Source organism: Emys orbicularis, chromosome 15 (assembly GCF_028017835.1).
Source record: "Emys orbicularis isolate rEmyOrb1 chromosome 15, rEmyOrb1.hap1, whole genome shotgun sequence".
Taxonomy (NCBI): domain Eukaryota; kingdom Metazoa; phylum Chordata; order Testudines; family Emydidae; genus Emys; species Emys orbicularis.
Window position 1 is genome coordinate 33,970,837 of NC_088697.1, and position 25,122 is coordinate 33,995,958.

Consider the following 25,122-nt stretch of genomic DNA (forward strand, 5'->3'; position numbering starts at 1 on the left):
GGGTTCTGGCCGGGGGAGATGGGCAGGTGGGGGGGGGCTGGCAGAGCAGGGGGGTCCTGGCTGGGGGAGATGGGCAGGTGGGGGGGGGCTGGCAGAGCAGGGGGGTTCTGGTCGGGGGAGCTGGCCAGGTTGGGGGGGCGGCTGGCAGCGCAGGGGGGTTCTGGCCGGGGGAGATGGGCAGGTTGGGGGGGCAGGCTGGCAGCGCAGGGGGGTTCTGGCCGGGGGAGATGGGCAGGTTGGGGGGGCAGGCTGGCAGCGCAGGGGGGTTCTGGCCGGGGGAGATGGGCAGGTTGGGGGGGCAGGCTGGCAGCGCAGGGGGGTTCTGGCCGGGGGAGATGGGCAGGTTGGGGGGGCAGGCTGGCAGCGCAGGGGGGTTCTGGCCGGGGGAGATGGGCAGGTTGGGGCGGGGCTGGCAGAGCAGGGGGGTCCTGGCCGGGGGAGATGGGCAGGTGGGGGGGGGGGCTGGCAGAGCAGGGGGGTTCTGGTCGGGGGAGCTGGCCAGGTTGGGGGGGCGGCTGGCAGAGCAGGGGGGTTCTGGCCGGGGGAGATGGGCAGGTGGGGGGGGCGGCTGGCAGAGCAGGGGGGTTCTGGCCGGGGGAGATGGGCAGGTTGGGGGGGGGCTGGCAGAGCAGGGGGGTTCTGGCCGGGGGAGCTGGCCAGGTTGGGGGGGCAGGCTGGCAGCGCAGGGGGGTTCTGGCCGGGGGAGATGGGCAGGTGGGGGGGGGCTGGCAGAGCAGGGGGGTCCTGGCTGGGGGAGATGGGCAGGTGGGGGGGGGCTGGCAGAGCAGGGGGGTTCTGGTCGGGGGAGCTGGCCAGGTTGGGGGGGCGGCTGGCAGCGCAGGGGGGTTCTGGCCGGGGGAGATGGGCAGGTTGGGGGGGCAGGCTGGCAGCGCAGGGGGGTTCTGGCCGGGGGAGATGGGCAGGTTGGGGGGGCAGGCTGGCAGCGCAGGGGGGTTCTGGCCGGGGGAGATGGGCAGGTTGGGGCGGGGCTGGCAGAGCAGGGGGGTCCTGGCCGGGGGAGATGGGCAGGTGGGGGGGGGGGCTGGCAGAGCAGGGGGGTTCTGGTCGGGGGAGCTGGCCAGGTTGGGGGGGCGGCTGGCAGAGCAGGGGGGTTCTGGCCGGGGGAGATGGGCAGGTGGGGGGGGCGGCTGGCAGAGCAGGGGGGTTCTGGCCGGGGGAGATGGGCAGGTGGGGGTGTGGCTGGCAGGACAGGCAGGAGGTGGGGTGGGGTGGGGTGTCCTGGCTGTGTATGGGGGGGGCTCTGCCTAGGGGGCTGGCAGTAGAGGGGGCTCCAGCCTGGCAGGGTGGGGGGGCTCCGGCCGGGGCGGGGCTCTTCTCGCAGGGAGGAGAAGCGAGCAGCGCTCCGTGAGTCCCGGGGCCGGGGGCATCCAGAGTCCCGGGCCCCTCTGCGCCAGGGCGGCCGGCCCGTGCGCTCAGGTCCGCCACGGGCCCATTGTGGGGCCCCGCGGCCTGTCTATCGGCCGGGTTCTGCAGCGCCCGCACCGCGCCCGCATGGACTATCCAGGGCCCGGGGCCCCGCGCCGCCCGGGGCCGGCAGCGTGCTCGTGCGCAGGCTGTGCCGCAGCGCGTGCCCGCGCCGCCCTGCCCTTCGGCCCCGACCCTGTATAACGCTCGGAGTTATGCACAGCCCGCCGGTGGGTTATGCCGCAAGCAGGGCCCGGGTATTCCGCTGCCGGGGCCCCGCGCCTGGCACGGGGCTCGGAGTTATACTGGGCCGCTATGGCCGCGTTACGCCGCATCCAGGCCCCGGAGCCGCGCTGTGGTTTCGCCGGAGCCCTGGATGCCGGCCCGCATTATGCTGGGTGTCTATGGGTGACGTATGAATTATCCAGCTGCCCGGGCCACCCCATGGCGGAGCCCCGCACTCTGTATTGTCGCGGCTGCTATGCAGCGCCCCTATCGGCGCGCGAGGTGTATCCAGGCCCCAGGGCTCGGCCCGGCCCCGCTCTCTGGCTCGTCGCCTCACAGTAAAGATGGCGCACAGCGGTCGGTGGCGCTTCCCTGCCCGGCCCGGCAGCGGCGGCTGGGGCCGCCGGGGGCTGGGGGGGTCCCGCCTCCGGGTCCCGGCCGTGCGGAACCTACGGGCCCCGGAGCCGCCGCCTCAGGCCGGGGCGGGCGATGGGGAGCTGGGGGCCCCGGGCTCCAGCGGGGCGGCGGGAAGCGGGGGAGGCGGGGCAGTGCCGGGCTCCGGCGGCCCTGGGGGCCCCGCGGCCGGGGTAGGACCCGGCTTCGATGCGGCGCTGCAGGTCTCGGCCGCCATCGGCATCAACCTGCGGCGGTTCCGGGCGGCCTGCGGGTCCGAGGCGGGCAGCGGAGAGGTAAGGACGGGCCGGGGGAGGGGACAGCCTGGCGCCCGGCTCCGGGGAGCAGCCCGGGAGGCTGAGCCAGGGGCTGCTTGCCCCGGAGAGCATCTCCCGCTCCGCCCTGGGGCCGGAGGGCACACCCCTTCCGTGCGCACACCCAGCGGGCGGAGCGGCCCCGGCCCCGGCCCGCGAGCCGCCTCCCTGGGGGGGAGCACCGCACCGCACCCCGTGGGGTCCGGCTGCTGCCCCCCGGACAGAGCCGGCTGCTCCCCGCCGTTCCCCCGGTGCCGGCGGGCACACCCCCTCTGCCTGCCTGGGGAGCAAGCCACCCTCTCCCGCGCGTGGTACACAGCGCAGCCCGGCGCAGGTGAGCTTCCACCCCACACCTCCTCCGCCAGCTTCCCCAGGCTGGCACCTGCCCACCCCTAGCGGGGTGCGGAGGGGGAAAGGCCCTGCTCCCCCGAGGTGGATATGGGAGAAGGAGGGGAGGTGGCAGCAGCCGCAGCAGCGTTTTGTAGAGCAGGAGATACTCCTCCCATCCCATCCCCAGACTGAGCAGACACTCCCCACCGGCCCTACTCGGGGGCGAAGAGCAGCCTGCCTCCCCCTCAGAGAGATTGCTTCCCCCCAACTCAGACATTTTGTTATTGATCCTCTTCCTCAGTTCTTTCTCCATCATCCTTCTCCAGGAGGAAGGCGCCCTAGCAACTGCCTCTCATGGGAGGAAGGCTAGGAAGGAGGGGTGAGGGTGGGTGAAGAGCATGTGCTCCCCACCATCAGTAGCCGCAGAAGGATGTGGGTAAAAAGCTTCCCCCCATCATCAGCAGGTAGGGCTGATAAATGATATTTACTCTTCCCTCTCTGTTGTGAGCAAGCGAGGGTGGGTAAAGCACATTTGCTCCTTCCCTTCTCTTGATCAGGAGAGGATGGGTAAAAGGAACTTGCCCCTGTCCCCTTTTATAAACAGAAGGCGATGGGGGTCCACGTCTGACGCTGGATCTTTATTCCGTTCCTTCTAAAAGGGGAGTTATTCAGATAAATGCCTCTTCTGATATGTCCAGATATTAGAGTTTCTACATTTGTTTTCTTTAGGATTGAATGGGTAAAGGGATTTAAATAGGTAGGATTGGGGAGCATGAACAACAGCTGCTGGGGGCTGAGGAGGGGGAGGGGAGGGATGCTCTGAAGTGCGCTTGACTGAAACAGAAAGGGAAAGATGTCAACAACCAGCCGCCTCCTGTGTGCCCTGCTGTTGGTGCCACAAGCGCGCACACACAAATCCTGTTCAACCCTTCTCCCTTTCACCACCCTCCGCTGCACCTGGACTTGGAGGGAGACCCCCAGGGGCAGAAAAGATGGGGGAGAAAGCAGCTTAATTGCAAAAAGGGGTTGGCATTTTTGTAGAGTTGTTCATCTTCCTGCCTTAATTTTTTTCTAAGCGTTTCTAAGGCAGCCAGATCAGGAGTCTGACAACAACCCGCCTTTTGACAGTGCTGGGAAGACATGATGGGGGCGTGTTACTTACTACTAGCTGCAGCATCCCCTTTTCGTGTTTCTCTCCTTTTTGAAGTACTACCATTCACAGCCTTCCAAAGATGGAATTTTTTCTGGCAACATACCAGGAACATACTTACTTTTGAAGGGCCAATTCCATATTTTGATTTAAAGGAAAACTCTCAAAATCACACTCTTAAAAACCAACAGGATTGCTTTCTTATGTTGTTAATATCCAAAGTTATTAAAAGTGAAATAATTATAGAAAGCTAATTGCTTCTCACAATTTTTAGTGTTTACTTTTTGTATTATCCTCATCCTGTACAGTAAAACCAGGCTGGTCAGTTTCAAATGTTGTTTATAGTAATTTTCATTTTCTGGGGCAGTTTGCTAGCCACTAGCACAGTCCTACAGTATATGAATTTCATGCATTGCAAGGGGATGTTTAATTACAAACAAACTATTATAACAATTTAATGAAAACATTTCATTTAATGTAACCTGAACATTTTAACAAAAACAAATATTTGTTTTAAACCACTCAAATTACGCAGGGGAAAACATCCCTTTACTTAATAACACAAACTCCCTTTGGCTGGATATAATGATTAAAAGATTAGGTTAAATTAAAGTTACTGTATCAACTTGAAGGAAGTTACTATCTTATAAATATGAGTTGACTGGCAAAAAATGAAACCGGAACAGTCAGCCTACTGATCATAGAATTATTATTTTGAGGCATAGGAGGCAGGGGTTAAAAAGAAAAGAGGATTTATATATGGCAGTGGATTTTTGTCCTTTCATCCCCATGTGTGTTTTGGAATTTAGAGACAATTCTAATATGTATTAGAAAATATTTGTGCGTTTGAATCTAAGGACATCATATAAAGAAAGCAATGAGGACAAACTTGTCCTTTACTGTTAATGAAGAAAATATTTCTTGTCTTAGAGGTAAATGCATTTACTAAATGGTCAACTAGCAAATACTTTAAGATAAGCAGAAGAGCAGTATTTTATGGTAATTAACAACCTCTAATTACAACTCTGTATGAGAAAGAGCTTTGTTTGCTGGTAAGAATGGTTTATCTATTAGGCTATGACAAATTACCTTTTAATTTTTATTAAGCTGCTGAAAAACTCCTGTCTTCTAGTGTTATGAGATGGGGAAAAAATGAAGTTTCCCTGGTAGTTTATTGGTTGTAGCCTGTGAGGAAGCATTAGTTGAATTTCAAATGACATCATATAGACCAGTATGGAATAATACCTGAGCTCCTGTTCAAATTGATTTAAAACTACATTGTGAATGGTATTCTGAGACTCCACAGTAGCAAGGCAGATACCCAAACACACTAAAAGTGCCATACAACTTTAATAGATTCAGTGTTTTTTCTCATAACTGGTAGAAACATATTGCTCCCTCCTGTGTTTTCAGTAGGTAGTGTTTCCTTAAGATCAGACTAGCTGTTAGTCTGTTGCTTTTCAGTGACTTGGTTATTTTAACAGATGATCTCTGAATATGGAGGTCAGAAGGTTGGGAGCATGTTCATCATAAAGATTACACTAATCTAAAGTAATGCAGCATATTACTCAAAATCCAGCTCAAAAGTTTGACTCCGTTCCCTGTTGAATGGGATGGAGTAGCATTAGGTTTACTATCTGGCCAGTAGGGTTCTAGCCCCTGATTGTGACAGGAATTTGGGGGCAAAGCTTCTTTATCATCCTTACCTCCAAGAGTCCAGTCTCCTTTTACCTGGGACTCATTGTACTTAAGTAGTGTCTTGTGAATAGTTGCATAACATCTACATTGTTCGTGATTTCCATGAAGTCAAGGATTTTTCCTGAACTAAGCTGATCAAAACCTGCTGCTTACCTGCTCTAAAATGACTCATCCTGAGTTGAAATCTTAGTGATTATGTAATATTTGATAAGTCTGAATGGAGCTAAATGTAATGTCCAGGAATCCTTGGAGATCAAAATCGCATGTAAGAAATTGTTGTATTATTGTGTAAATTTGTGTTATGGTCGGTACTATTTTTTAAGCAGCTTTTACTCTGGTCTGGTCTCTTTTATGCAACTACCAAAAATGTGCTGTTAACATTGATTCTAATTTAATGCAACAAAATCAGAAAAACTCAGAGTTAAGTGTTGCACTCAAACTTTCACTCACCTCTTTGTGCCATGGTCCAGAACATAGTCGATCTTACTTGTTATATTGCATGTGCTGAAAATCCTGGGCACAAAAGAGCCAAAGAAAAACAGAGCAGCTCTTTCAGATATGACTTCTTGTTTCTGTCCATTCAGTGAAACTTTAACATTATTAACATAATTATAATTTTCTTTGTTACTCAATAATAATTTAAGGGGTGAGGAAGGCCAATGGATCTTCTCCAATTCCCAGCCAATGTTGATTTTGTGCAAATCCTTTGCTTCTAGTACAGTTCAGTTTCTTTCACTGAGCTGCGTTATCTTTTTTTTTTCAATCTGTAGAATGAAATACTAAAATGTTAGGCTTTGACTTAGCAATAGATGGGGGAGTTTTCACATAGTAGAACCAAAACAGATTGAAAAAATCTTGTTCACATCAAATCCTTTCTACTTGATCTGAGTGGAACCATTACCTTGAGTTTAATAATCAGGAGGATTTTGGATAGCATTTGTTTACTTATTCTCTAGACTATAATATGGCATTTTTGTATAGTAGAAACCAGGAAAAGTGCTTATGTACAACTGCTCTTTATCAGAGTTAAATGTCGGCCAGCTATGTTGTTTCAAATAATGTTTAATTGAAGCTTTATGTTTAATTAAAGCTATACTTAGTTTCAACTTGATGCAAGTTTAAACAGTTACAGATCCCTGGAAAAGGAGTTTAAAATGAAAGTCAGATCTTAACAGTAATTGTAGTGACACTGGTAGTATTGCTGTAATTATAAATGGATCATAATCTTCTATGAGGCAAACATCAGAGCTTTAAAGGTTCACTAATGGCTGACTTGTTTTGAAATTGCACTAGATACATGTGTTGGTAGGAGTGGCTTTCTATTACTGCCATAGTCATGCCTGAGCTGAATAGGACAGATAATTTCTTTCCTGCACTTGTATTAAAATTTTGTGTCTCATAACTTCCTCTCCTAATTTTATGTTAAAGGGTCATTGTAAAACTGTGTGTGTGTTTAATTACTGAAGTACAGTTACAGAGCTCTGCCTATTAGTGGTAGCTTATTAAGTATATGTGGCTGGAGAGATTTAGACTATTATTAGGTATTTATGTAAAGCAAATCCTGACCGATTAAATGCATGTTGTAACCAAAGATATTGAACATTCCTGTTTTTTCACACCTGGTCTTCCTGAATTGTTCTAGGCTCCTTCATAAGAAATATTAAAATTAAAGTATAAATTATAACCATACTAAACCAGGGTCCTGTTAGGGTTCTCTCAATGTTTCCTTACTTTGCTGAATGCTGGTTGTATGCAGCTCTCAGAATACAAGTATGCTGGGTTGTAGATTGTGAGAAAGTTGATTCTTTCTGATGGAATGTTTTATGTCCAACTTTTCAAAGAAGGCAATGATTTATAATGTACTGTTGCATTAGCGATGGTGGTGTTATCTCTTACTGTGTCTTGGCATGTTAACAGTATAAGCATCAGAACTCTTTGGCATCGTGGTTCTCTCAGCTATGCTACTCACAATACAATCCTTAAAATGTTTTATTGAATTAACATTGTGTCATCCCCTCCTCCCCCGCTTAGTTTTCAAGTGTAGGAGTCAGATTATTGAACTGTGGATATTATCATACCACATCAGATTCAGTCCAAGGAATCAGAGTGGGTGGGGACAGTCGAGTAACCTGTTGCCTCCTTCAGGTAGCAGTTAATCTTTCAGCCATTCTTAATTTGGGGGGAGAGGGTATAAAGAAGTTCTCTCTTCATTGTTAGGGTTGCCTTTCCTCCCATACTGTTGCATGTGTTCCACACAAACACACAATGTTTTGCTATATGTGTTCCATAACCACTTGTTACAAGGTGCAAAAGCACTGCCCTCTCTTTTCCCTTTTGAAACTGTTTGTGATGGATATACATACAGGATTTACAAACATAGGTGCAAAAGCCTGCCACCTGCTCCATTTATTACCACTTAACCCTTTGAGTGCCCCGGCATGTACTGCCTATAGCTAATGAATTGGCATTTCAAGGACCTTTTGATTTGTCTTGTTCAGCTGTTCCCTCTTATTTTATGTATTGAAGTCATAACAAGATGATTTGGGGGCATGGTTGAGAGGAGGAATAGGGTATGCAACAGAGTTAAGATTAGGAACCTGGGCCATTCAGTCAGCATTTAAGTCAGTCAGAAGATGTTTGTCCCCACCACATAATTTTTTGAGATTTGGTTTTGAAAATTTATCTAGCAAACTTTTATTACTGGTTTAGAGTATATTTCTAAATTGATTCTTAGCCAGACCCTTTACTTACCTGTTTCCACCACTCTAAACAGCCAGACAAATGTTGTAGAGTGGTGATCATAGGCATTGCAACTTTGTGGAAGCAATAGCCTGGGAGCTTCCATCCAAGGAGACTACAGTTATGGCCCCACATATCTCTGAAACTTTACCCAAATTCTAGCTGCATGTAAGGGTGGTAGCAGAAATGCCACTGATCTTTAAATTTGTTAAAAGAATTCTCATTGGCTTAGGTACATAAATGCTGAGGCTAGAAGGCATTTTGCTGGAGTGTTGTTTTGGGAAAGTTCATATTCCTATAAAGAGAAAAATGTTACCTGCTTCAAGGGTCGGTATTTCAATTAGAGGAACTACGTTGTATTGGTATGGAAGGGACAAGCAAAAATCCCACTCTTTTTATTCCCTTTTCAATTCATCCTATAAAAAGCTTGTCTAGAACTTAGCCTGGACTTAGTAAAGGCATTCTCTCAAATCGAGAGCCAAATGGCTTTGTTGATGGTTCATCAGTATGAGACAGACAATGGCATCATTGCTGAACCCGCGTCTCTGATTCCTGCTCTCACAGCCATTAAAATACTTGTCAGGATACAAAGAGGATCTGGAGATCTCTCTTATGAGGTTATTGAAAGATGCAGTTGGCCATTTCCCCTGGACTTTCTTTACAGATTGGAACAGCATCTTTAGAGTACAATTATATTTCTGTCCAGAAGTATCTGAATTGTTTCAGTATTCTGCTTTGATGTGTCTGGGCAACTTTGACTGTTAAACATAAAATGGACATGAATGATTAAAAAAATCTACAATTTTTTTATCTATTCTCAGTTCTCTCAGTTTATCCTAAGTATTGCTTTCTAAATGTCCCACTTAAGAAACTGACAGGAGAAGAACTAGCTTAGCAAAAGTGGTGCATTGACAGGACTGTTCAGTTTCCCAAATTCTATCTGTTTCACTTTTCACTCATTGAGTGCAGGATACTGAGGTGATGCACAGTTTCTGTATAACACTTTGGGTGACCCTCTGCTTCACAGGCCTTACTGAAAGGATGTTGCCATCAGAATGAAACCGTTTCAGGTGTTTCACGTTGCAGAAAGCATTTCCTGTTCACTCAGAGTGAAAATTGTGACTAGAGATTATTCATATAGACTCAAGAGTAATGAGAGCATGGGCAGGGTTGATAGAACACAACTAGAGGTACACCATCAACTACCTGGAAAACCTTGGACTGATTAAATATTTTGTTAGAGTGTTTGTGGCTGCTGCTTGGAGTTTAGGTCATGGGGGTGATCTTTGCATTCATCTTAACTCTGTAATAGCACTGGATGTTTTCTGAGTTACACCTAACAAATATTATCTGGCTTTAACAGACCAGACTAAGCCAATGCTCCTCGAATGCGCACTGTAGTAATTTTGTGAGAATAGGATGTTCAGTTTGATTTTCTAATTCTAAAATTAGTTGTCAATTGAGACTCTGGAAGCTGGAGTTCTGGTTGTGTTTATGCCGCTCTTCCTGTAACTTATAATTGTTAAGGATATGGGGAGCCAGTTTAAAAATGTAGGGTTCATTTTGAAGCAGAATTTCTTCTATTCCTGTTCCTCTTTAGAGCTTGTATTATGTCGAGGCAACATAGTGAATAATTCTGCTGTGCTTTCTGAGAAGTCTTACAAGCTGATTTTGCTTTGTACCTCTATTTCTAGACTAAGTGCCAACAGATGTGACATTCTCATTCTCAGTTTCTGGACAGGCATTCACTTATAAGAATGTGGAAGTCAAATGAGCCCTCACTTTGCTAGGCTGGATATAACAAGAACTCCAAATGCTCTGGTGCTTGTAAATGACAATGCAACTCATAGTAGTAATTTCGAAATTCAGAGATGTGCTTATTGGGGTAGCTTAAGGATCCAGTTATTTTGATCAGAATGTGCACATGAACATCTAGCTTGATGCTGACATGGTAATTTGTTGCTTTGTCGACTTTTCAATATAATGGGAGTGCATTAGATGTTATGCCAGTAACTACTGGACAGTCTTCAGAGTTAGCTTCTGAAGACAGACTCTCGCTTGTCTTTCCAAGGAGAATTAGATACTGTAGAACTGTTAGACTTTTGAAGAATGAACCAAAAACTAGGGTGTAGGAGATGAAGTAAAGTAAATCATTGTTCAAATACTTGTCTTTAAAATAAATATGCCCCCTTCCCCCAAGTGCTGCCTGGAAAGTTGCATTCTTATTTCTAGTCCTTCTGCCTGTCAGTTTTGATGACAAGAATGATTCCGTTTGCCTCTAAGAATCCATATTATGCTCCAAAACTGAGACACCAGTGGAATCAGTATCTTTAGGAGAACTTTCCAGTCGAAACCCATTTTAAAAATCAGAATTCCTTGTTCTATCCAAAGATGTAATAACTTTGGAAAATGTTGTAATGTTGCTGCAAAGTCTTATTAAAGTGGTCTGTTAATTCATCATCCTAAAGATTTAAATATGATTTTCTCTCAGTGAATTACACTGGTCGTAATGAAAAGATTTTGTCCATTGAGTAAGAACTTAAACCTATGAACTGTCTAGCTAGTCTGTAATATTTTGATAGGAGAGTTTCAATGTATTTCTGCCCTCTAGATCTAGGGGATGCTCCCTGTCTGCGACATTGGGCTTTTCGCCTCCTTGTCATACTGGAGGGCCTGTTCTCATCCTTTTATTTATTTTCCCAAGCGACCTTTTTGTGTTGCATTATGTTTTCTCGGGTAAATGAAGTCATGTTTAAAATCATCATGGTTTTTAATCACCCTGTTATGCTTTATGGTAACTTACATTAAGATCACCAGAGCAATTGTGTTCGTGCTTCAGTCTCCTCAGGATGGAGTGTCAATACCTGTCGCATCTTTAACTGATTCAGCATTCTCTTTACCAAGGCATCTGCTCCTCTCCCTGCACCCCTCTATTAGAAATACAAAGAGTGAGGGGGAAGTGTTCAGGAAGAGAACATAGGGGGAATATTTAATGCTTCTCTCCCTTTTCCACCTGACCGACTTCATATGGACTGCAACAGTTGGGGTCCCTTCTAATGACTCACAGGAGATTTGCTTCTGTTGCAGACCATAGGGAGGCAAATTGAGAGGGGGAGCTCTAGGACCCATTTGCCTTCTGCTACACTCTGAATTCCTCAGCTCTGCCTCCTCATTTGAACCACTATCTTCCTTGCTTTATTCCAGTATTCTCCAGCAAGGCACCTGTTCCCTCCATCCCCTCCAGAAATCTGCTCTACCTCATGCCCTTTTGAACCAGAGACTCGGTGATGGAGAGAGGTGTGTTAGGCTCTTAAGGAAGTGGGATAAGAAGACGAGGGAAAGCACAGAACTTTCTTCCCTATTCCACTCAGTGTGCCGTCTCTGGTTTGTAACAGCAGGACTTCCTTTTGATGAGCCCCAGGAGGTTCTCAACTCCTTTACCTAGTCCTCTCTACTTCTTGCAGACTTCACCAAAAGCCCAACCCCCCTCAAACACCTTATGGCCCCTTTTCCCCATATACCTCTCAAGCATTTAGGTGTTATGAGATGCTGCACAAGCATAAGGTTGGGGGTGGCGGTGTCTCTTAGTGTTCAGAGAAATTGTTGGGAGCCCTTGATGAGCCTCATCAGACGTACTAGGGAGTTGATGTATTTACCCAAGTGAAGCCCAACTCTTAAAGGTTGCAGGAGACGGGCTCCCCTTCTGCAGAACTGAGGGAAGGGGTTAGGAGAAGCTTCTCCCTTTCCTAATCTTAATTCTCTGCTAAATCCTATGTTAAGACTAGTAGGGAATTAAGGAAATTTATACACACACACACCTCTACCTTTAAGGTGAAGCAAAGGTTGCACATGTGGGTCATGGCTTTGAATACATGTTGCCTTTCAAAAACTTTAAGGTGGGTGGAACCTTCATACATTAGAAACCCATTAAATGAGCAGTTGTTGCACTTCTCAAATAAGTCCTTAACTCAGCCCCAGAAACAATGCTCTGAAAAAAAAGTAGGAAACATTTTATTCATCTATAAAGTTTTCATTTTTTCTTTGATTTAAAAAATACCTGTAATGCCTTAATTTTAATTGTATGGTTGTTGGATTGCTTATGGCTTTTTTCATCATTCATACAAGAATTTTACAGTATTTTTTGTGCAGATAGCACAGATGCTGAAGGCAATCCTTCTTCATTAAGGACCTTGATCCTGTAAGGTGCTGAGTGCATTCATTGCTTCACAAGATTTGGTTCTGTGATGATATGTGCCAGCCAGTTATCCAAGTATCATTAGACATAGAGCTAGGCTGTCTCCATATGTAAATATTATATGCCTAGATCATCCCATTAGAACTCTTAAGTGAAAAGAACAAATGTTAGTATGGGGACAAATCATCACACTTAGTATTGGAAACATGTTTCCAATAAAAAAAAAAAGATAAATCAGTTTGCTGTGGTGTATGTGTTTGATACTCTACATGCAAAGAAGGGAATATGCTAGGCTGGTTTTCTACAGAGGCAGTTAAAGTAGTTTGTGTCTCTTGTTTGAGCCGTGCAGCCTTAACTTTGCATTTGCTGAGTTTCTAACATTAGAGGTGTTTCGTTAGCTAAAATTCATGAAAGATAATATGTACTCAAGCCACTGATATGTGTCTGCAACCGTAACTTTATCCATAAAAAACTTTAAGGTGAATATTATTGGAAATGACTTTCAAGACTCTAAACAAATACACCCATAGTGTGCAAGTAAATATGCAAATTATTTTTTAATCCAGGAATTCTGCTTTTTTTTCTTGTTTGGTTTCCTTTCAAACTTTGCACGTAATGTAAAGGATTGCCTTCTGAAAACTAGTCTCTTTCTCGTGAAGGTAAGTTGCCTGATATTTTTATTAAACTACATTGTGGGCCCTCTGAATCTTTGGTCTCTGGATAAATATCCTTAAACATTTATGTTTGCCTTCTTCTCTACCAGAAAGACGAGAACTCAGGTGTTTTAACAGGCATTTATAGTTCCTCTCTTCTTTTCTCTGAAGCCCCACTTTCAAAGATTTCCAATATACACAAAATAGAAGTCATCTTGCAAAGAGCTGAGCATTGGTCTAAATGTATGAGAACATCATAGACTATTGTAAAGCAGAAATGTGCCTGCAACTGTGATCTTTTGAGTTGCAGAATAAATTCTTCAAGGCAGAGAATTATTGTCTTCGTATTGTGATGCACAGGATACCCCTGGATGTTTCTTAATACTGTTCTTAGTAGTTCTGGCTTTTAGATCAGTATAGCATGTCTTTGTTCTTTCTGGCCTCTTTCTATTGACAGGGAAGATGACACCAACTCATAAAGAACACCCACAACAAGGAATTGAGAAACAAAAAGCAGATTTGAACGTCAGTATATTTTGATGATTTTCCTTGCTGGGTTGTATTATTTCAACTTCTCCCTTCTTTGTTAGAGTAGTTTTCTAGCAGGAATTAAATGATTTAAAGGTCTGGTTGGTCTTCTGAAAATATGAGTTGAAATTACTTATTTTTAATGGCCAGGCTTAGGAATTCAGCAAAAGGTTGCTAATTATGGAATTATAGCTGATAAAAGGACAGTTTAATAAGCCAAAATTGGTCATTCCTGCTCACCCCCCAGAAAAGTTATATTTATTAAGGATTGCAAAGTATTTATATGTGCCTAAGGACCACTTCATCCTCAGTTGAAATATAAATATAGTAGCCACTTTATGGTAGTCATACTGCACAATAACTTTTAAAAGGGGGAGGGGAAGTGAAGAGTAATGTATCCAATTAAAACTATACTAGGGAAACGTCGATAGGCGGAGTATAAAAATGAGAGTTGGATTTGGCCAAGTAGCACGCCACACAGCATCGTCGTGGGGGCACCATTACACTACCGACCCTGAGAAGAGGGCTGCGTATTGAGTCACTACAGCATTTCCTATAGCTCTTGGGTTTTTCCTTGGTGTCTTCTCCCGACTGCATGTTCCTTGGTCTTTAATACAGTTTAGCTTATGGAGTCTGAAATCTCAGCCTAAAGTCATAACCAGATGCACAAAATTCTGCCCTTTGAGGTGAGTGCTGAAAAAGTATTAAATTCTTTGTCATCTTAGTGACTCACCATCTACATCAGAACACGGAGGTTATTGGGTTTATGGTTGGCCTGTAACCTGTATGCTGGATTCTTACAAGATATGATACTTGGCCCACTTTCAAGGAAGGAGCCAGTTAAGCAAATGGCCAAATAGGTCTCTGAACCAAAATGGAGGCTGGGAAATCTGACTTTATCACCTTGAAAGTGGCTGTTTTAAGAAGGGATACATGCAAAATCTGATTCAAAGGCAGTTTTTTAATGGGATTTATTATGTGAAATTAGAAATCAACAGCTCTCACCTTTTCTGAATCAGAAAATAAGAAAAGGTATGAATCATTCATGTGGTTCAGCACTAGGTGGGTGAAAGCATTTACTCCAGAGCAGTGTGTTGTGTTACATTACAGCTTGCCCCTTAGTGATTTTTATGAATTATTTCCAATTACAGGAGTGAGAGCTTTAAATAAAAGTTAGTATCAAGGATGTTTCCATCAAGGATGGAATTTTGCAAGGACTTTTAGTGGACAGAAACTCCATTGAAACAAAAGCAGCCCTTATAAAGTTATGAGTTGTGTCCATCAGCACTTCTTGACAGGTAGGGTCTTGTATATTTTCATGGAGGCTGGATTTGTACAGTTTTGGCTTTTTCCTTCTCAGAACATTACAGGAGTGTTTTATATGTTTATGATTAGATTTTTAATGTTATTTAAAAACAACATACAAATTAAGTGTTCAAATAACACAATATTTAATGCTATTAGGTATCTCGCCCTGTTTGGGACTTGTAATGGTCTACCAACAGAGAATGACTTTACATGCCATATATGCTACAATTGCCAGGCAGTTTGGGTTTGGTATAAGGTATTATTTTAGCTTAAACTCTGAATTTCTTTGCCTTTGTGGTTGGGCATAGTCTTCTGTTGAATAATGTAAATAAATCTTTGTACTTATTGCTTTTTTTCTGCAAATACTTTTGTGCATTTACGTTGTTTTTTGTATTGTGGTATGCTTCTTGCATAGTTTCCTGATGGGCAAACCACACTGGATTGTATCAGAGCAAAAGTCAGTAAGACCTCTTTTCTGGGTTTTTTTCAGTTTTAAAATAGCTCATTGGAAGTTGAGTCCTTGAAGTATAGCTATTATCATCAGTCTTAAAATATTATTTATCTTTAGCCCTGTCCACCTTATGGTTGAAACTGTGCTAGCAAGGACTATGTTTTTGTCCAGTTCTACTGTTTCTATATCAATGGTTCTTGAACTGTAGGCCATCACCTATTGTGTTCATAGTCCTTCCAGGTATATTGCAGAATGAAATATTGAGAGCCAGTCAGTAGGGAGGTTGAGAGACTGCCTAGTGAGCTGATTTGTTTTTTTTTTTAAGTCTAAAAAGTGGTCCTCAGAATCAAATATTTGGAGAGCTGCACTTCCATTATACCACTGCTATCACAGAGTTCTGTGTGGCATAGAGTTCTCCACGGATTGAAACCTGTCCAGTCTCCTTTCCTCAGGGTTTTTGTCCATTGTTGTTCCATTCTCATTCTTTTTCTTCATCCTAGCATCACAACCTATTGCTGTTGGATAAGAAATTCTTTCCCACCCAGCAACTTGTAGCTGTGCACCTTCAGTTCCAAGACACAGTCTCTGTGCCTTCAGTCCACAGCTTGTTGTTGTGGTACTTTACGGGAGGAGGGGTTCTACGGTAGGTGGCTGGGGTGGAAAAAGTGGGGGGAAATAGGACACAATTTGGATTGCTGAGGTGAGCGGGAGGTCAGAAATGACATAAAATAGTACTGGATCAAAGCTGTGTGGGCAGGGAATGTGGGGGATGGAGGCAGCAGTGGACCTTGCTATTGGGAGTCGTTGCTAAACTTAGCCTCAAGGGAAAGGAAGTGAGGCAACTGGAGGGGATAATGGGGATTTTGAGGTAGAAAGTGAAACTAAATTGACATAGGAAGGGAAAGAAAGAAGGGACTTATGGAAACATTGCAGGTCTGGAGGACTAGGGCTCTTACCTGAAATTGGAAAGGAATATAGACTAGTGTTCGGAGAAAAGGTTGGGAGTCTGGACACCTGGGTTCTATTCTTGGATCTGGCAGAAAGTTATTTTCATCTTGGGCATGTCACTTACCATTATGATGCCACAGTTTGCCTATCTGCCTTCATGTTTGTCAACAACTTTGATCTAAAGGACTCTGTAAATACTTTAAGGATTTGGGAGCTCTGGTCTGTAAAGAATAAACATCAGTGGTTTCTTGCCTGCACTTAGTACTAGGCTACAGTTTGTTTGAAAATGCTGTGTGTCTATGTTCTTGGCAGCCTTAAATCAAGGAAAATGTATTTGGGACAAATGGCTCTTTGGGATAGGTTTTGGAATGTAACTGATCATATGTAGCTTGTGATTTTTCTGTGCTCTCTCTTGCTCTTTCTCTCACTCTCTGTTTGGAGAGCATAAACACATGCTAAAATATTTGATGGAGTTGAATATGTAGATTTTTAACACCCCCTCCTTTTGTCAGTTTTGTAGAACACTCCCCCCCCCCCCACAAGTATTAATCCTTTCTAAGTCAGTTCTGTGTAACATTGTTTACATCTTGCAGTGAGCCCCACGTGTTCAAGGGGAGTGGCAAAAGAGACATGACAAGGCTATTGCTCATTGCAGTGCTGTGTGCAAAATATGAGCCCTTGAGTGATGCACTTCTGCAGCATTCCTTTCACTGCTCTGCTCGGATTTCAGTTTAATTTTATTAATCTAAATTCTACCTTAAATTTAGGCACACAACCCCTGTTTTTCTCTTTCGGTAAAACAGTAACTAGATCTTTAAATAAATATTGTCTTTATATTTCTGAAAATGTATTTGATGTGTATTTGTAGAAGCAAGTGGTTGAGCTTTTTTTTTTTTTTTTTTTTTTTTTACCAGTGTTTTTCCTTTTCCCCTTCCTTCCCCTGGCACTGGAAAGAGAATGTGTAGTAGTGAAAAACTAGCAATTTCTCTTCTCTTCCTTTTCCCCCCAACGATTCTGTGTGTGTGTGTGTGTATGTGTATGTGTATGTGTACGTGCACACGCTCTTTAATATAAAATACAGAGAATTGTATTTCTATGTGGCAGTCTGGTATTTCAGTGCTACTTTGAGGCCTATACAGATATTATAAATAAATTTGAATGTCAGCATAATCAGAGCTAAGCATATCTTTCTAGCATTGAGTCCATGTTTAGATATGAGATTTTTGAAACTAAGAAATCTAAATTTTGTGTTGGGCCGTCTCTTTCTGGATATAATTTGCATTGTTTACAGTACCTGTCTTTGCAGCTCGTATTAGTATTGCAGTTCATGGATTTATCAGTGTGCCCCTGTATATTTGTTGGTAAATTCCCAGAGGTCTGTGAAATGTGTAGATTGCCACCTTATTCCATGAGAACAACACAAAAAACAGAATGCAGTGACTTTTTTTGTATTTAATTAGAGCATTGAAAACCAGAGGCAATTTTTGCCAGGCAGGAAAGAATGTCTCTACCTTTAAATATTCACTTAAATCTTAATGTATTCTTAGAGTAGCCAGTAGTAAGAATTTATACAAATTATATTCATTTGCATAATTTTTTTTAAAGAGACAACTCACTGGAACACATTTTTGTTCAAAATTTTGAATGGGCTTTTGTTCAGAAAATTGCATAGTATTCTGTAAACTGTCCAGTTCTTTACTACATTATTATGAGATGGCCTTTAGTTGGACCTTTCTTTGTCTTGCTGAAGGATGTTTCTGCTACTGAAGGAGTTAAAACACAAGGACTCCAGAAACATTTTATCAAGTTAACCCACACATGCCTTTCATGTCGTAACTTGTGTGAAGACTTGTAGGGAGAATTTTCCCATTGCAAGCTTTGTAACTGGGTAATAAATGGCAACTTAAAAATGTAATTTCTGGTGACTGTAGACAGAATACAGAAATCATTTAAACTTTCATTCTGATTTAATTTTTTACAGAAGATTTTGAGAGATTATACATCTTCTAGGCTGACTATGTTTAGTCAGAAGAGTTTCTTAAAATACTGTCGACAGTTCCCATCAAGAGCCTATAGCATAAAGCCCCTGACCTCATCTCCTGGAATTATGTGATGACATCAGACTCAACTTTCATTTGAAGAAGAAAAAACAAAACCTCTAGCTCTTATGGTTGTAAGAAGAAGCTTGTTCACATGAACTAAGTGCAACTGATCTAGTGATGTTTGCACACAGCCTGAGAGAGTAACTGAGATGTTTGAACTGCTGCATGCATCTCAGTCTGGTGTTAACGCTCAGATGCACTTTGTGGGAGGCCAGGCCAACACCACCATGGAACTGTAGGACTTGTATATGGCAGGAGAAAAGTGCAGCAGGCCCAGTCAACCCATCTCAAGCAGATACACGCCATATTCTGGGCTAACTACAGGGTTGTGGCTGCCACCTCTACCTCTCCAGGGGGAAGAGGGGACTTCTGCCTTCACAGAGGGTATAGGGGACTCCTGATGAGAGAAGGGAGCCCTGTACTTCTGCCTCGCTAGAAGTGGGGTCCCTGCCACCACCACTTTTAGTGGGATATGGCAAAGCCATGGGGAGCTCTGTGTCATGTTGTGCCTAGAGCCCTGGATTGTGTTAATTCACCCCGCCCCATTTCTGTGTCAAATAGATACAATCTGGAGTCTGCCTCTTGGAGTAAAAGTATGTGCATGTTGGGCCAATTTCTGACCTCAGATATGTATGCATCTCACATTCAAGTCATTTGATGTTATATGCTTGTGTCCAAGGGCAAAATTTGGCCCTAAGAATATAGATTAGTATGTTTTTGTTTCATTCAGCAATCGGTTTACATAGATTTTTCTCAAACATTTCCTACTGAGAATGATAGTTAAGCAGGTTAGGAGCATACGGTAGCTGTAAACAACTGGTTTGACAGCCTTTCAGCAGAAACTCACAGACATTGATGTCCATATGTGTGGTTTAAGTTCTTAAAAACAAGTTCTTGATGCTTCAGTGGTTGCAACTGGGTTTTGTTGCCTACTTTGCAAAAAATGGAGGTGGAAAGTGTTTTTCCTTCTCATATAAGACACAAACTTAAAAAGGTTTTGTATTGTTTTCAGGCAAAATAGTGTGCCATAGACGCAAGAAAAAAGCTTTGCTATTGGTTCATCTTGGCTTCCTTATCAAGCAAAGTTAAAAATTAAGAGGTGGCCCAAGCTAATTCAGTGAATGGTACTATTGGTGTACTGTATTGGCATTGTTAGAATTTTTCTTTTCTGTGATTGATTGGCGTTGCTACCTTTTATTTTTAATCACTTACGTTTTTGTAATACCTCTTACCCAGAAGAATCTCAGAGCTCTTTACAAACTTAAACTGTTATAGAAACTGTACAATGAGGGTCACTATAGCCATCTCTCAGGTGGAATATTACACCATACAACAATACATAACAGTTTAAGACAGGAAGTAGAGTGTGACACATCATTTGAAACTGCAGAGGAACTTTAGAGAGGGAAATGTAATTGCCCAAGTTGGAATTTGGCTAGGACACCTGGATCAACATGCTGCTCTTATGAAATGTACTATGAAATCTTTAATTACCCCAAATGAATAGGGCTTTTGTTTAATATGTTGTCCAAAAAGTCTGCCTTAGCAGCACAGTGCCCCAAGCCATGTTGGAGTATTGTTTTTGCATTTTTCAAAAAGGAGTACCATCTACTGAATCATTGATAGCCTTCGTTTCAGCATCTAGGTGTTCCTCAGTTGTCTCCCATCCAAATATAGATTTAGCCCAGCTCTGGTTAGCTTGTGATTTAGTCAGTTGCCCCTCCCCTCCTTTTTTCTCCTATTTTTTTTTCTGTTGCAGTTGTGGAAAGGCTAGGCTAAAGAAATAAGTCATGCATTTTATTCTGAAGGCAGTGAGAGTTGTGGTCATTCTTTTAAAAACACTTATCTTTGTTGATTTTTCAAGAAAAATACTAAAACAAAAACATCTGTGGAAAAAAGTTCTGTAATTTTGGGCCAGTTGCTGAGAAAGCTGTCCTTTGTTTTCAGATGTGTTATGCTTGAGGTTGACAGTTTCTTTGAAGTGTAACTGTTGATGGGGGGTCTTGGTCGCTTAGCAGGTGGTGCTTCTGTAGGTAACTTGGTCTATTGCTATGGAGGACCCTAAAGATGAGGACTGCTGTCCTGTAACTCGATGCCTTACAACAGTGGTTCTCAACCTATTTACCACTGTGGGCCGTATATGCAGCTCTCTATGTGTTAAGTGGGATGTCTCCACACAATATATACTACCTGTATGGCCCTGAGGATGTTACATGGGCCGCAGCTGTGTGCTGATTGCGCCATGGGTTAAGAACCACTGCCTTACGGTAAATCAGTCTGCGTGGAGCACTAGAGTGAGGTGCTTTTCCGTGGCTGATATCACTCAGGTGGCCTGGTATTCTATTCTGGACAAATTAGAGCTTTATTTGAGCTGCAGCACTCATTTCTGAGTAAGTAAGTTGCAGGAATCCAGTTTGGGAGTCACAAAGGGGTGGATTAATATAGCCAGAATTTTTTCTGACAACAGGGTACTACTACACCTCTACCCTGATATAACGCTGTCCTAGGGAGTCAAAAAATCTTACCGTGTTATAGGTGAAACCGCGTTATATCAAACTTGTTTTGATCTGCTGGAGTGCGCAGCCCTGCCCCCCCGGAGCGCTGCTTTACTGCGTTATATCCGAATTCATGTTATATCGGGTCAGAGGTGTATCTTCTTGTTGAAAGATGGTTTCAGCAGCTGTAGTTATTTGAATGTCTAGAAACAAGGATGAATCCAGAAGAACTTTGAGGCTGTGGACTGAGTTGCCTATTTGTGTCCATGCTTGCTCGAGGATGGGAAGGTATATGGTAGCTAGCTTTTCAGAGTGTTTAAGTCTTCCCACTTCTGATTGTTGAGTTTAGTTTCCATCAGCCACTTTTCATCCATTTGCTGATCTCAAACAGTGACGGGAATAGTTAGGTGATAGGGCTAACCATGTCAGTGAGTAAAAGACCTGGGTATAATCTATATATTGATGTTTAAGTCATGATTTTCCCAAAGAAGTTTAATGGAGTTGTTGAATAGATTGGGTACTAATATGCAGGTCTAAAGGACTCCGTAGGTGAGCACTCTGATAAGGGAGGATAAGTTGTCCATCACCACCCTCCAAGTGTGAGCTATAAGAAGGGATTACTTACAACTCACTGTTTTCCTAGTAACCCTATACCTCTTCAGGGTGGGTTAGTCATACGCTGTGGTCTACAGTGACAAAGAACCCAAAGACCTAATAATATAAGCATAGACACCTTCTTCTGTCATTGGACAAAAGATCATCCATAAGCATGACTAATGCCATTTCTGTTTCATGTCCTGGCCTGAAACATGATTGGAATGGGTCCAGGATCCTGACAGTGGGAGGGTATATCAAAGATGGCTTTTTGCTATTTTTTTTGTTTTTCAATTTAGTGTACTCAGTTGGATACTGGATGGTAACTTGCAATGTTCATAAGGATCAGTGTTTGCTTCCTTGTTCACTTTAGGGGACGTGGTAAGTTCCATTTTCATATGGGGTGGATAGTTGTCAGGAGGAGACTTGGACAAACCTGAGGGTCTTTTACTAACCAAGAAGTGTCTGGGTCAGATTTGCATGGCTTCAAAACATTTCTTGTTACCCAAAGAAACTTACACATGAACTTATAAATTACTTAGTTTAAGGCACTGGTAATATAAGGGAACATAAGTCTATTTATCCGTGGAGCTGATAGAGCATAAAATCTGTATTGGAAAGGTTTCACTCTGTGTGGGAGTTCAGCTCTGATCCAGTCCTCCTTTGGTCTGAAAATTTAGACCTGGACTATACAGGAAAGTTTTTATATAACTTAATTTTTTTCAGTATAAACTGCCTTGTGTCCACACACACACTCTTTTTTTTTTTCTCTTGTGTCTTAACCTGTGTTAAGTAATCTGTTTAGGAAGTAACATAACTCTATCCCAGAATGAGGTATTACAGGTATAACATTTGTGTGAATGCAACCCTGTTTTGGATTAATTATACTGCTTCTAGCAGTCTTCCAGTTGCTGTCCCACACTACATTGTTTCATACCTGGATTGGTCTGTTTGTTTACCTGTGGACCCTCTACAGCTCTGGGGTCATCTTGACTGGATGTCACCTTTTTCTATTTAAATATTGGCATGCAGCCAGGTGTGCCCCTTTGTAATTCCAGCTCGTGGCATGTTAACACACCGAGTCACATACCCATTATAGCAGCCATGCTTCTGGTTGATCCTATCAGGAGGCCCTGGACTTTCTTGACTTTTGGGGAGAGGAGCACATCCAAGCCCATCTGAGCGGCAATCACCAGAATGCCAAGTTCTACTAGAGGCTGCCAGAACAAATGCAGGAAAAAGCAGTACTATTGGGACACAGCCCAGTGCTGTGTCAAAGCAAAGAAGCCTCCGACAAAGCGACAAGAATGCAATGGACTAAAACAGGACCGCGTGTAATGCTCCCAGTAGTTGCCTGTACTAAGAGGAGCTGGACTGGATTTTTTTCAAAGGAGAACACCCCTGGGGTTTTGGACAGTTTGGAGTTGATCACATCCAAGCAACCAGAAGGAGATTCTCACAGACAGCCAAGGTCTCTTTGGCACACCCAACCCTGAGCCAGAGGCCCAGGACCCAAAGATGCCACCCGAATCTCAAATGGGGCCCCAGCCTGAAACTGCTGAGGAATGGAGCTGTACCAGTAAGTATTATGTCATGTATTGCAATACAACTGTAGAGGGGGATTTAAACAACTTTGTGCCAAGTCCAGGCTGACCATCACCGTGTTGGGAGGACATTCCCTGCCTGCTCAGCTCCCCTTCGTCTCTCTGTGTGCTCAAAATGGCATCTGTGCTGGAGATTTCAAGCTTGTTTATTTCCCTTAACTAGCAACTCACACACCCACTAGTCAAATAGGTTGCCTCTCTAAATCCCTTTCCATGCTGTTTGATTCTCCCTATCCTTCATGGTGAACCATGCCCTCTTCCTCCATTCAAGATGGAAGCACTATCGGGGTTAAAACCTCAAATACAATAAACATGCCTCCCATACAATGTAAGAGCAGATATTGAAAGAGAAAAAGTAATAGAATAGTTACTTTGGCTCACAGTTTGATCAAGGCCTTGTGCTGCTAGCCACCTTTACATTGTATGAGGTAAATTGTCAAAATTAGGCTACAAGGGCATTTCAAAATGAGTAGTCATTTTTATTTTTCATTCAGCATTGTTAACCCTTTGGGTTCAAACCAATTACTGCATGAGTGTTTGTTTTGCAGTGCTCTCTGTGCTCATCTGCAGTTGTTATAAAACAGAATTGAAAGCAAAGAGAGTGCACTATTTGGTATATACATTGCAAGACAATGCAGCGTTCTTGGGGCTGCTCATATTGGTGGTGTGCTTCCCTTCAATTCTTGTACCAGCTATGGGGGCATCATTTTGGTAAACAAAAGTGCTGCATATCTTCCTGGTTTGCTCATTTTCTTTTTGAACATGATCCTTCTCTGCCTCTTGGGATCACACCTTTGGGTAACATCCTTCAGAGTAAGCATAGCCTCCAGAGGTGCACGTGTAATTACTAACCTGCCCCGTTTGCTCCCCCAGCCCACACACTGCCCCCACCATTGGTACAGGGGCCCTATACAAGGGAGAAGTAAGGTAGAAAACATCTTATCTCCAAGCTCACACCAGACTGGACAGAGCAGTTGGGAATAGTGTTCTAAAATTGTGAAAAAGCAACAGTTTATCATTTTGTATTAGGACAATAACTACTTGTTCTGTTTCTCTGTTCTTCTAGTGCCTGAAATGCTGTGGCCGTCACAGACAGGGGTCTTATCAGCTGCTGAATGCCTGGCATACCTCTGAAGGAAGTGAAAGAGGGCAAGGAAGGACAGGTTCAGTGACCTCATGACTGCATCCTATCAGAGGGCCATAAAAGCAGAAGAGGGAAGGGAAGATTTCCTGCAACAGTCTTACAGGCTCTGAACAGACTGCATGGACAAGGACGTTCAGGAGGAGGGATGCTGGACCTAAAGGAGAGGCAAACAGCTCTGCTGGAGAACATTGTGTTGCTATATTCACAGCCACCACCCTAGCTTAGCCTGGCCCTGATCACTGAGGAGAACCCAGAATACAGGGGAGCCCCTTTTCACGTCTCCAAATGACAGGGCCTTCCCACACCGTTCCGCCCCAGGACAGAGAACAGTTTCTACTCTTCTACCTTTGCTTTTTGGGGGGCCCTTAAGCACAAACTTGTGTGCACTCGGCACTCTAGTCATGTTCTGCCACAGTTCCATTGGTTTTAAGTTTGCAGTATAATAATGAATCAATAAAGGTTTTGAATGTGTAAAACTCTGCTGAAAAATTTAATTGAGGTATTGCTTCTCCCTAATATCTTTACACAAACACCTTTCATTCATTTTCTTGGTTACAGTACACTACTTTTCCACAAGTACACCCTGGCCTGAAAGTTAGCCCAAAACACATCCCTTACCCTGTTTCCCTGACTGGTTGGAGCACCTTGTGGAAAGGCAGCCTTTTTGGCTGTTCATAATGTACAGAAGTCTCTCCACCTCCTTCTCCCACCCACTGGTGAAGATCTCTTGCTTGCTCTCTCAGATGATGAGAAAAACAGAGCAAAATGCACTTATCCCAATAGGCAAACATTGTTCAGAAACATCCAGCCTTGCCATGAGGCACCT

General features: G+C 44.0%; 1 protein-coding gene across 1 annotated transcript in view; it reads left to right on the forward strand.

The window, feature by feature from the left end:
* Window positions 1-1,994: 1,994 nt before the first annotated feature.
* Window positions 1,995-25,122, forward strand: part of KMT2A (lysine methyltransferase 2A) — a 76,250-nt gene continuing 53,122 nt past the window's right edge. Inside the window, exon 1 of the mRNA XM_065417071.1 lies at window positions 1,995-2,339. Coding sequence (XP_065273143.1) covers window positions 1,995-2,339 — 345 coding nt within the window. The remainder of the gene's footprint in view (window positions 2,340-25,122) is intronic.